Below are 11,626 nucleotides of genomic sequence, written 5' to 3'. Positions count from 1 at the left end.
ACCTCCTCCACGCAAGGACCGACCTCGCCCGCGTCCTACCACACCAAGAGGGCTGGAAAGGCGGCGAGCACTTCCCCGAGGTTTCTCGGGGCTCAGTGAAAACGCTTACCCTTCCCTGTGGCAGACTGGCACTGGAAGTGTGGTGTGGAAGAATTCATTATGCACGACCACGTGGCTGTGAATGAGCCCACGTGAGGCTAACAGGCCACTGCTTGGGGAGGGAGAGCTCAGCGGAGGGCCGTGAGCAGCGCTCTCCTCCTTCCATTTACTTTGCACAGGGTGGGTGCGGGCATGGGGTTGGGAGTTCATGGACAAGCAAAGGCTCTGATGACCTCGGTTTCTCCACAGCAGCCAAGTGCCAGCTAGGCCACTAGACTGTGACCAACAGTGGCATGAAAGGGGTACAGGGCCTGGACTGAGTCTGGACGTTGAAGGGAGACGTCAGGAAGATTCGATGGGCTGAGGGTCTAGATGGGAAAGTGGCTGAAGAGAGTTGAGAAACCTCAGTATTAATTCGAAGCACCCCTCAGGACGCTAAGTGATATCCTACCCGGGAGCCTGAGGGCGGACTGAAATGAAGGCACGTAACCGAGCCCGTGTGACACTGGCCCAGAGAGCGGCCTGGAACGGAGCCCGCAGGCGGCGGGTGGCGTCAGCTCCAACAGGCAGCACGGCCACCGACACGCGTGGCTCCCCACGAGGGTGACTCATGGAAGGAACAGAGGAACTTCTGCTCAGTCCTGCTTCGTTGTCTTTTCCAGGGAAAGTGCATTGTTCAGATTGGGAAATGTGGAACCAACAGCACAGATTAAAGGACCTCCCGTGCTGATAGAGGACAATTCCAAGTCAACATGTGGAGGTACTTGGCACTCAGATGTTCTCAAACACTGAAATGGGTGTCTTAAGAGGTAGTAAATGCCATTATCCAATGTGTTACTTTTTGAAAATGTACCTCTCCCATGAGAGAGGAAGAGACAGACAGAGAAGCAGCGCCCCGGTAGGATCCTGACACCATGAGCCCCCGAATCGGCCAGCCCCAGATCAGGGCACGCACACCCCAGGCAATTCGGGAGTCTCAGGAGAGCCTAACCTTCCCCTGCGGGCCAGCCCGCTACTGTGCCTCACTGCTGCGCCACCCCCAGCCTCCCACACAGGAGAACTAAGGCAAGTCCATCCCCTGGGGCATTTATCTAACAACTGCAGACTAATGACACATCACTGCCTCCATGACTATCATATAAGCTTAAACTGGAAAATAAAATAACTATAAATGCCCTATTCTCTTTCTCTTTAAAAGTAAAATGCCATTGAGTATCTTTCCTAAAATAAAAATAAAAAATAAAAAAAAGATTACTGGAGGGAGCATGTACTCACCAGAGAAAGGACTCCCCAGTGGGGCACGATCAAGTCATAATCCCCTCCCCCTTCATTCCTCTATGCCATCAGAATTTGGGGCACACATGCCTGGAATTTTCTTAAGCCACTGGGACGAGGATTTGAACCATGGTCAGCCATGTGGGATCTGGCTCCCTTAATGACTGTGCTATGGGGTAGTTCAAACACCTTTCTTGCTTCAGACTATTTGCACATGTAATTTTCCTTCCTTTCTCTCGCGTGCTTTCTGTCAAGGAGTGTGTGTGTCTCAATCTCGGAGTTAAAAAAAAAAAAAGGAAAGCAAACGGACAGTAGATGGGATCTTTGTGGAGAAAAGAGCAAAGAGAAAGTAAACTATGAAGTCAGGGTTAAAAAGGACAAGAGAATGTTCATAATTAGGAACTTTATTTTTATTTATGCCAACATTTTCAGGAAAAAAGACTTTACATCTGGTTTCTGGAATTCATTTTACAGGCAAATCCTAATATACAGTATGTACTCTGAACTGGCCTTTAAAATCAGTGGGGAAACAATACTGCAGATACTATTTTTGTTTTTAGTTAGTAATGATTTAAGAGGCTTTAAATTCTCAGGCTGTTATTTCGTTACGGCAATGCTTTCCCAGGGAGAAACTCGGTAGCTTTTCCCCCGAGAGTTACGACGTGTACCTTCAATTAATGACGCAGCTGTAGACTGGTGCCCATCACAATCACCCATGCAAACATACTCTTTCAAATTGCTGCCGCGGAAAACTGAGAGAGAGATGGAAAGATCACCAGAAAATAGAACTCAAGTATCAGAATAAAGAAAAACAGCAAGATCATCACCCCCAGGGAAAACATCAGGAACTTGTATTGAGGCTGTACTTAATTTTCAAATGTGAACACAGCATGCAGACATGGCCAGTTGAAGTAAGGCAGCCGCGGGAGGCAGAGATGCAAAGGTGTGCTGGCCCTGATCTGCGCGGCAGGCCTGGGGCTGACTGTGAAGCACATCCCCTGCCCCAGGACCCAGGACCCAGGACCCAGGACCCAGGACCCCAGTCCGACAGCTCTGCTCAGAAGCCAGAAGTCGCCTCTGCCTCTTTAACACCAACTCCAGGAACGCTGGGAAGTGACAGCATGTCACTGAGCATGGAGAGCATGTTCTCTGACATTCCGAGTAAACTACTTCAAGGACAGTGGGTCACTGAAAGAAAACTTAGTGCTTTAATGAGAAAACTGACATGCTGAGGATGCGATTCTGTGGAAGGCTGTACTGATAACATCAAACAGCAGCAATTACAGAGCAATTTCAACAAAGCCACACCCAATAGGAGGCATTCTGACATTTCAGGCACAACTCGAAGCAATGAAGCTCATTTAAAGTGCAAATCTGACATTGTCTTTCATGTTCAGGTCTTCATCTGCTAAAATACCTAGTAAGCCCCAACTATCTATATAAATACAGTGCACAGTAGTCTATATGCCTGAAAATATTGCACAAATGAAGGGGAGACTCCAAAAGAAAAATGCCAGATGGTCTGTTATTAGAAACACTCTAAATGACGTAGTGCCATAATCCCATTAGTATGTCTGAAGAGCACCTACACCTGTACCAAGAAACTTGCAAGGCCCAGCTTTCTTTTACAAACTCTGATATGCATTCCACTAACAATCAAATACACAATTCTGCATCCTTTATTCTCTCTCTCATAAATGTGAAACTTAACCAACCCCATAAAATTTCTCCCTTGGGACTTAGGACTCATACACTGCAACTGTATCACCAATGTCATCAGAACTAAGAGAATAAGTGATGAGCTCCGAGGAGACAGTGCAGAGCTGACACACAGATCAAGCCACATCTGAGGTGGCGCATCTCAGTATTAGCAGGGCTATACCCTCACTTTCATTTCTCACTTAACACTTACTAAGAAGCAGACCAGCATGATGTTCACGCAGCTTTCAAAGAAAGCTGCAAGCAAATACTTGATGTTGTTGGTGCAAGCACCCTAGATTTTTTTCTCCTGAATGTATTATGCCTCATAATTGTATCGATGAGCCAGTCTTAAGACTAGCCAAATTAAGATTAAGGCTAGATGAAGGTGCAGAAAGAGTGAATTAATGGGCTAACATTTCTGCAAAATCATGGAAAAAGATAATAAACCAATTACTGGAGCTAATATTTTTATGTAATAGAGACATTTCTCTCCAAGTAGGAGGTTAAAAATAAATCTTAAATTTTAAACTTTTCACCTAACGATAAGGCCAACTTATAAACGTTTCATAGGGTCTATACCAACTTCTAAATAAACCAAAAACTTACTAATTCGTTAGGTTTCACGTTAGGGAAAAACAGTATGGTAGCATCCTACCTGTGATCTGGCACATTGGTTTTCTTTCTTTTTCAAGGTGACAGAACCCACATGCCCATGTGCCCACAGATGGGCCGGCATCGGGCACGTCTCCACGAATGGAGCTTGCTCTCTGGTGCACTGATGGCTGCTCGCTCCCGAGCTGGGCTACATGAAGACTTGAGAGTCGGCGCGCCTCGGCAGTGCGGCCGGTGGGGAGTACGACACTAGGTGTGTGCTGCTCGCCCGTCACAAGCCCAGGAATGGTGCACTTAGTTTGCACCTACTGAATGGCAAAGTCACTTCAGTGGTTCTCTGACAGCTAAGGGAAGATTACATCAAAATGGTTGCAAACAATTCTTTCCAAATTTCCACTGAAGCACCTGCTATTGTTTCTCCTTTAAAAGCAGCAGACAGTATAGCCAATGCACATTTTTTAAAAGAATCCCTAGAAATCTGAGTGACTAAACTTTTGGCCATCATCCTTTTTAATACATTTTGGTCAGCAGATGAAAGCACAAACTGACCTCACAAGGTCATCAGTCTGAAAGATGCTAATCCACAGAGAGCAGCCCAGGGGAGGAGCACAGAGGGGAAGTGATCTGGGGCGGAGTCAGCACAGCCGCTGCACTTTCTCTGCCGAGTGGCCACAGGAGGGTTAGATGTGGCCACAAGGCTCCCGGGGGCCCCATGGCTACCTTCCTGAGCATAGGAAAATTAACATGTAGCGCCTTGGAAATGCCTTTCAATATCTATTTTTAAAACAACTTCTCTTGTCCAGTTCTATTCTTCTCAAATCTTCTTTTTCAAGTACTGTGAAATGTACACGAACAGTAAAGAGAAAGCCAGGAAACTCAGGAAAACAGAAAAAAAAAAAAACATCGAATCCAGCTTTCTCAAGATAGTCTTAAATTTATAATTTTTCTCAAAATATTTTAACTTATTTTGCTATAGAAAATAGTTTTAAATCGCTATGTATGGGATATTTAAATCCCATCAAAGTCTTGTGCAAACATTTCAAGTCCACTATTCCAGTCTTCAGATAGTAGCAGAAGGTCAATAAATAGAAATATTACAATAAAGACGTAATTTAAAACATAGGCTGTAGAACTTTAAAATGGCTATAATGGATGCATATGCCAATGGGTTTCAGGACTGAATTACCACCAAAACTCTAGCACCAAAAGTGACAGGTGAATGTAGCTTTAGGTGCAGATTTCAAGCTCACTAAAATCCACCCAGCAGTAAATACGAATACAAATGAGTGTGCATGTGTAAAACAAGATGTTAACATACATATAATTGGCTTATGTATAACAGAATGGTTTCAGCCTAGGAAGTTCATCTGGAAAATGAATCAATAGTAAGACTAGCTTGCTGATCCTGGCGAGGAAAAATAAAACTTACATAGACTTTCCCATTAAAAGCCTGATCCTTCATTAACCATAAAGCATTTGCATAGACCTTTCAAATATACAAAACACTGGCCAGAACTCTGCTTATACACTACCACCTTCCACTACCACCGCGCCTGCTAGTTCAAACAGCCGAATCCACAGGAGAGACAGTGAGGAGGGGTGGGGTTCTGACACCCACAATTACGACACGCCTTACCAGGACTAAGTCAGCAAAGCATATTCTCGCCTACTAAGTGGAGTGTGCTAAGGTTTCTGAGATGCAGAGGGATGGAGGACATGATTGGAGCCTTCCCTGGGCCTCTGATGGGTAAGCAAGCTTTTATGTTCACCTGAGACAAGAATGCTCGAATGGGATGTACTTCGACCAGTACATAAAATGGAAGACCAAACTAGAAGAAGCTTCCACATTTTAATTTTAAGATTTGCAGGCTTTGAATGGAACCTCCACCATGGTAGCAAACTGTACGTAAAGCTATTACAGAACAGATTGTTTTGTTTTGTTTTAAAGAAAAAAAATTGGCAGATGATGGCTATGTGTTTAATGTATCTTTGGTTTAGGAAGACGAGAATACCGATTAGAGGCCAGACAATCCCCAGAATGCAAACCGCCATTTGGATTCTGCATGATCTCTTTTGGTCGTGTTAGTGGCCTTGGGATGCTTGTCTTGGCCTGGGAATGCTGCGGCTCGAGTCGGGGGCTGCTTAGTTGTTTCTGTTTGAAAGAGCCAGAAGGGGGACGAAGCTTAGACACTTTCAGATTAGGATTATTTATAAGATGTGTTTGACTAGATGTTGGCTGAAGTTTTGCTGAAGTACATGGTGTGATTATCGCTGACTTCTTGCAAGTGGGAGTCCTACTTGGAGGTGGTTCAGGAACTGGAGGAGGTACCAAAGAATTCAAGATGGACGGCTTTAACAGCTGCACAGACATGGACTGGGGTGTGTAGCCCACCGGCAGAGACTGGTCTCCTCCAACTCTCTCGCCCTGGTCTGTAGCTGGCTGGGCAGGTGTCTGAAGAGAAGTGGGTTCAAACTGCATGTCACTGACTAGATTAGGTGCTGAACAGGGGTCTTGAGCATGGATGGTCACGTTCAAGCTTGTTTCCGAAGGTGTGCTCGTAGCCACTTCCGTCGTGAACTGTGGGCTTGAGGAAAAGGGCTGGTCTTCTAAGCCGCAGCTGACTTCATGATGCACGCCACGTGCGCAGCCTTCCTCCAGTGCAGTGCCCTGGTGCACACCCCGGGGTGCACATTCACTGTGGGCCTCGGTATGCTGCGGCTTTGCTAGTTTTCCCTGGGTGTGGTCTGTGGGTCTGGGAAGGCTGCTGGAAGGCTGTAGTACTTGAGGCTGTTAAAATTAAAAACAACGTTAGCAACGGTTTACCTTTAAAATGCCACCCAGAACTAGTATGAATTAAATTCCAATTAGGCTATGCTGGTACTTACTATGGTTTAATATGGAAAGTATGTGAGGGGTTTTAAATTTAGAAATGAATTGCAATGTTCAAGCAAACTCATGAGACACATGTAAGAGTGGTAATGAAAACAAAAAGTGACACAGGCAGTGAACACTTAAAAGATCCAAAATTAAATGGGGGAGCAGAGAACCTTAAAGTACTAATATCCTGTAGGAAAAAAAACAATCCTGCCTTAGCAGAACCCTCAAGTCCTTAGACGTGACGTGTGAGCGAGCTGGCAGGCGATCTCCACGGCACAGAGCACTCAGGTCCTTAGACGTGACGTGTGAGCGAGCTGGCAGGCGGTCTCCATGGCACAGAACACTCAGGTATGCACTATGACCTCCGGAGGGTGACCGCTTCCCAGTCTCACTTTCAGTGAAGCTGTACACCGAGCACTAAACCCCTGTCAGGAATCGAACTGCCAGCAGATAAGCAGGTTTGGAGTAAAGATAATAGTCTCAGTTTATGTCAAATTCTAATTAAATAAAAGCAGGGTCAAGACATTTGTTTAATACTAATCTACCTTTAGCATTCTTGTCAAAACTTTCAGAAAGCTTGTTATAGCCGACAAGTGGCAAACAGATCTACCTGGCCAGCAGTGAACGTTCACTTAGTAAAAATGAAAAAGGATCAGTAGTCTGAACGACAGCTGAGAGCAAAACCAAGCTGAAATCCCCTGAACTGGGACGTGGCGAGAAGCCGGCGATGCCCTGCTCTGAGGACCCGGGCTTCCCAGGCCACAGCCTGCAGCTCGCTATGTGCAGGCACAGACCAGTGGGGGCAGCCCGCCACTGTGCTGGGCAGCCCGCAAAGCGAAACGTGGGTCCCAAAGCTATCTTTCAACAGCCCAGTCGTTAGGGCGTGGGGGGCAGGGCCTATGAGGCCTGTCCCGAACAGGAGCGGCAGCTACTCATGTGGGATTTCCTCTTTCTGTCTCTGTCAGTCTCTCTTGCTCACACCCCCCATGAAAAAATGAGAGCTAATATGCAAACGGCTTAACAATGTGGATTTGAAAGACCGTTCTCCACTAATACATAATTTCTACTATGCTAATCCAGAAGTAAGTCTACACAGTATCTAGAAATTCTCCATTAAAGAGGCGGACCTCGTCACATGGCATCATCTGTCTCTGTCCCTTATTTCACTTCCGTGACCAGCACTGATGGTGGCTGCCCAGAGCCATCATCAGGGACGAGAGAACGGCAGTGCAGAAGGGCTGGAGAGCGAGGCTCACCGGCTCATGGAGGGTGGCTGGAGGTAATGGCACAGAGCTGAACTGCTAGAAGCTCTGTGAGGCAATCCCGCAGTGGAGGGTTCCCAGTTCAAGTCCAGAGACCTCCCTACAAGTGTGGGGTGCCCATCCTCTGATGAAGGGCTGGCAGGGGCTGTGTGGGTCCCTGTGCCAGGACTTCCTTGGAGGTGCATGTCAATCTCTGGCTCAGAGAAGAAATAAACTTCACCAACAGAAAGGAATGACTACTCGAAATTAATCCATACGCACACATACGACATGAACGCTTACTGCAGAGTGTTCAAAATAAACAAAAGTCAGTGGCTGCCTGGGTAAATGCCGTGGGCTCTGAGGTCATGGGGCACCTGCACACAACATCGCCACAGAGATGAACACACTGCCCTTACTGCCCAGGGTAATGAAGTTAAACAAAAATTAATTCAACAGACTCTTTGGGGTTCCCTAGAAACAACAGCCATGCCAGAGTGATCGCAAACCCAAATTTGAGTGGAAAAACAGCAGGACTTTATTAAACCAATTGAGATGGACTAAAGGGGAAAAAGTAATCAGAGGAAGAGAGCGGCAACGTGAAGGGCGATGGAGGGTGCGCGTCCCCTTTGCCCTGGCACCCACTCTGGTCTTCTGTTAAACACTCGGGAACAGGGTGGCGTATGGCTACATCGCTGGACTCCCACGCAGTAAACTGTGGTTCAAGTCCCGGACTCGGCAGTTTAAATTTCACACCAGGCGCCTGTATGTGCATGCCCAAGATCCCAAGAGGAGAAGGGACTGTGGCGTGGTCACCCCCTCCCCCTCTCCACGGGGTGATTTCCTGCTGTCTGTCTCTTTGGCAAGTGCACACGCCCTATAGCAAAAATCTCTCTTAAAAGAAAAAAAATCTTAAAGCAATCTAGACTGGGAGACGTCAGTGATGATTTTAAAATGACTGTATATACTACGTCTCCTGCCAGTAAGAAAAAAGGCGTAACATGCAGTCAGCTCCAAGGACAAATGGACGCGAGTTTCCAATGAAGACAAGTGTGTAAGCTGGTAACTAAGACACCCGAGCTTCCAGAAGAGGGGCACCCACTGGGAGCTGCAGACATGCTCTGGGGCTCTGCTGCTCTGGTTGCCCTGCTACCCAGCTACCCGCTGCTTCTCAGAGAAACAGATGGAAGCCCTGCAGTCAGAAGGACGTACTGAGAGCAGTGAATGCAGTAAAGCTCCATCAGAATTAGAAAATAACCAAGTTTTTAAGAGTAATAAAATGCTAAGACTTTTTGTTTTTGTTTTTCTTAGAGGTTTTTGCTATAGGTTGTGTGCACTCACCAGAAAGACACAGAAAGCAAGAAATCACCACCCAGGGGGGATGGCCACGCCGCAATCCCTTCTCCTCCATTCTCCTCTCGGGATCTTGGGCATGCATGCACATGCGCCTGGCATGAGTTTAAGCCACTGGGTCAGGGACTCGAACCACAGTCGACTACGTGGGAGTCCAGCAACATAGCTGTTATACCAATTGCTGGTCCCAAATGCCAGACTTGTAACTGAGAGGAATTAGACTGAACAATTATATAAGATGATGCCTACACAATCACTTAATTACATTAAATAAGTTAGTGGATTTTGTATGCTAAATAATAGAGGTTTTTATGAAAAATTTAAGTGGTATAGAATGAATGTCTTGTTTTATTACTTATCTCACTAGTTTGAAAAGTCAGTTTCACTACTGTAAGGCAGAGAAGTAAGTCTCTCTCAAGGAGAACAGAAAACAACTGTAACGTGAGGGCCAAGGAAGGACTTGCCCGGGCTGTGTGCAAGTGTGTGAGCGCAGTCCCAGAAGGGCGGCCACCACCTATCACCCACTGCCTGGCTCATCAAGCTCTGTCATCACCCCAGCAAGCAAGCCAGCGGAATGCTCTATGGCTTGCTGCTTCGCTGTATTCCCCCAGACTGCAAAGAGCCACAGTGTTAACAGAATGGCAAGACACTGACAGTGCATCTTGCCCACGTCCACGGAGAGGGCCTTGAGTAGGTAGCCTCGGACCTCTCTGGACTCAATCGTGAACACAAGGAGAACGGTCCCATGACCTCACGACGAGGAAGACTAACAGGAAAGGCATCGAGACTACTCTTTTTTAGCTGTTACATATCACACATTGTACTAGGTGTGGGAAAACTTGGGACTGAACAGAACCCTGCTCTTGTGCTTGAGGGAAGAAGGCGAGACATGGCGAGACCAGAGTCTCGAGCAGAACCAACACGGCACCAAGAAGGAAGTCTGTGGCCGACTGCAAAGAGCACGAAAGGCGTCTGGGCGAGGGAAGCGGCCACACGGCAGGCGGGAGGAGAGCGGCTGCGTCAGGCACAGGACAGGCAGGCCCAGGTGGTGGGCAGCACAGCCACGCAGAGGTGGCGAGGGGCAGGGCCTGGGCTGGGCTCTCCAGGCAGAGACTCAGCTTGGCTGGGACAGCACTGCATGGGAGACGGAGCGCAAGGCTGGCTCCAAAAGGACCTGGGGCAGGCAAGCAGCTCTGGCCTCCTGCTGGGAGAGCTGGGAGGAATGCAGGTGCAATGCCTGTGAGACAACGCCCCACTCTGCCTGGATCAGGGAGAATGTAACCTTAAGGGGGGAAGGCTGATTACACCCAGGCCAGTAAACCATTGCTAACAGCCTTGGTGATACACTGTATGTAGAGGGTCTAAAATTAGGATGTTAGAGGGACTGAAAAAGACCTGAAGGTGAGACAGACAAGATGAGGTATGGTCTTGCACCAAAAAAAGGCCTTGGGCCAGTCAGTGGCATGGTGGTTAAGGCAGCTGGAGCCCACACTGAAGACTACACCAGTGACTCAGAAACATGCCAGGTGTGTGTGCCTACAAGCCCAAAACCCTGAATGGAGGCAGAGATGGAGAAGGGATTCCGGCATGGCCATCCCTCATGGGGGGTGCTCTCTCCCTGTACTCTATGGCGAGTATTAAAAAATAAAAAGGCTCTTGTAAGTTGCCCACTAGGCCGTGCATATTTAAGCCTCAGCAACCCAGGTGAAAGCTTCCAAGACCCAGAGGATGAAATGATCCCCTTTACTGGGGGCCTCAGAGAGCACTGCAGTCACAAAGAGGAGAGTCCTCAGTATTTCACCCTTGCAACTAGTGGAGGGACCAGTTACTGAAGCTCCAAAATGGGGGCTGTCCCAGGACTTGAAGAGCTGAGTGTCTCAACTGTCTGCAACTTGCCTGGTAACAGGCACTACCCGGGCTGGGTAAAGGCTGCACAGGCGTCCGCAGTGACACCCTGTCTACTTGGGCTGCCTCCAGAGACAGCCAGACACTGCGAGCTACTTGAGTCACGTCCCACACTTCATTCAACTGTGCATCGCACTAAGTGCTATTCCTAGTATTCAGCACATAGTAAAGGTTAATGTGCACGTGCTAGGTAGATGAATGAATGAATGAATATCAGGGGCAGAGTCAAGAATTGCTTCTTTGGCCATCAACTGTTAAAATGACACTTTCATATCAGGTTAATGATGCAGCACTGATGGTAAAGTAAAAACCAGTTTAAAAAAGCACACTGATGAGGGGCTAGAAGGTGGCATGGTAGTTAAGGCACCGGGAGCTTGAGCCAAGGGCACGTGCATGTGTGCCCAAAATCCCAGGAGAAGAAGGGATTGCAGCATGGTTGCCCCCGGGGGGGACTCCCTTTCCCTCACACTGCCTCTCTCCTCTCTGGTAGGTACACACAACCTATGGGGGAAAAACCCACATCAATGGAAAATTTGATGATAGGAAAAAGTGCTTTCTCCAA

The 11,626-nt window shown here is 47.5% G+C and overlaps 1 protein-coding gene across 9 annotated transcripts in view; it reads right to left on the bottom strand.

Annotated features, from left to right (window-relative positions):
- Positions 1 to 1,762: 1,762 nt before the first annotated feature.
- Positions 1,763 to 11,626, bottom strand: part of CCSER2 (coiled-coil serine rich protein 2) — a 143,057-nt gene continuing 133,193 nt past the window's right edge. For 6 of the 9 annotated variants that reach the window (XM_006148710.3, XM_006148711.3, XM_014587900.2 and 3 more), the window contains one exon: positions 1,763 to 6,475. In XM_006148710.3, the coding sequence (XP_006148772.1) occupies positions 5,666 to 6,475 (810 nt within the window). In that variant the 3' untranslated portion in view covers positions 1,763 to 5,665. The remainder of the gene's footprint in view (positions 6,476 to 11,626) is intronic. The other 3 variants (XM_014587901.2, XM_006148712.3, XM_006148713.3) reach the window with 2 other exon arrangements.

The sequence above is a fragment of the Tupaia chinensis genome, unplaced genomic scaffold (assembly GCF_000334495.1).
Source record: "Tupaia chinensis unplaced genomic scaffold, TupChi_1.0 Scaffold000240_1, whole genome shotgun sequence".
In the NCBI taxonomy this organism is placed as follows: domain Eukaryota; kingdom Metazoa; phylum Chordata; class Mammalia; order Scandentia; family Tupaiidae; genus Tupaia; species Tupaia belangeri.
Note: the sequence above shows the minus strand (reverse complement) of the source record. Positions and strands in the feature narration are given on the sequence as shown.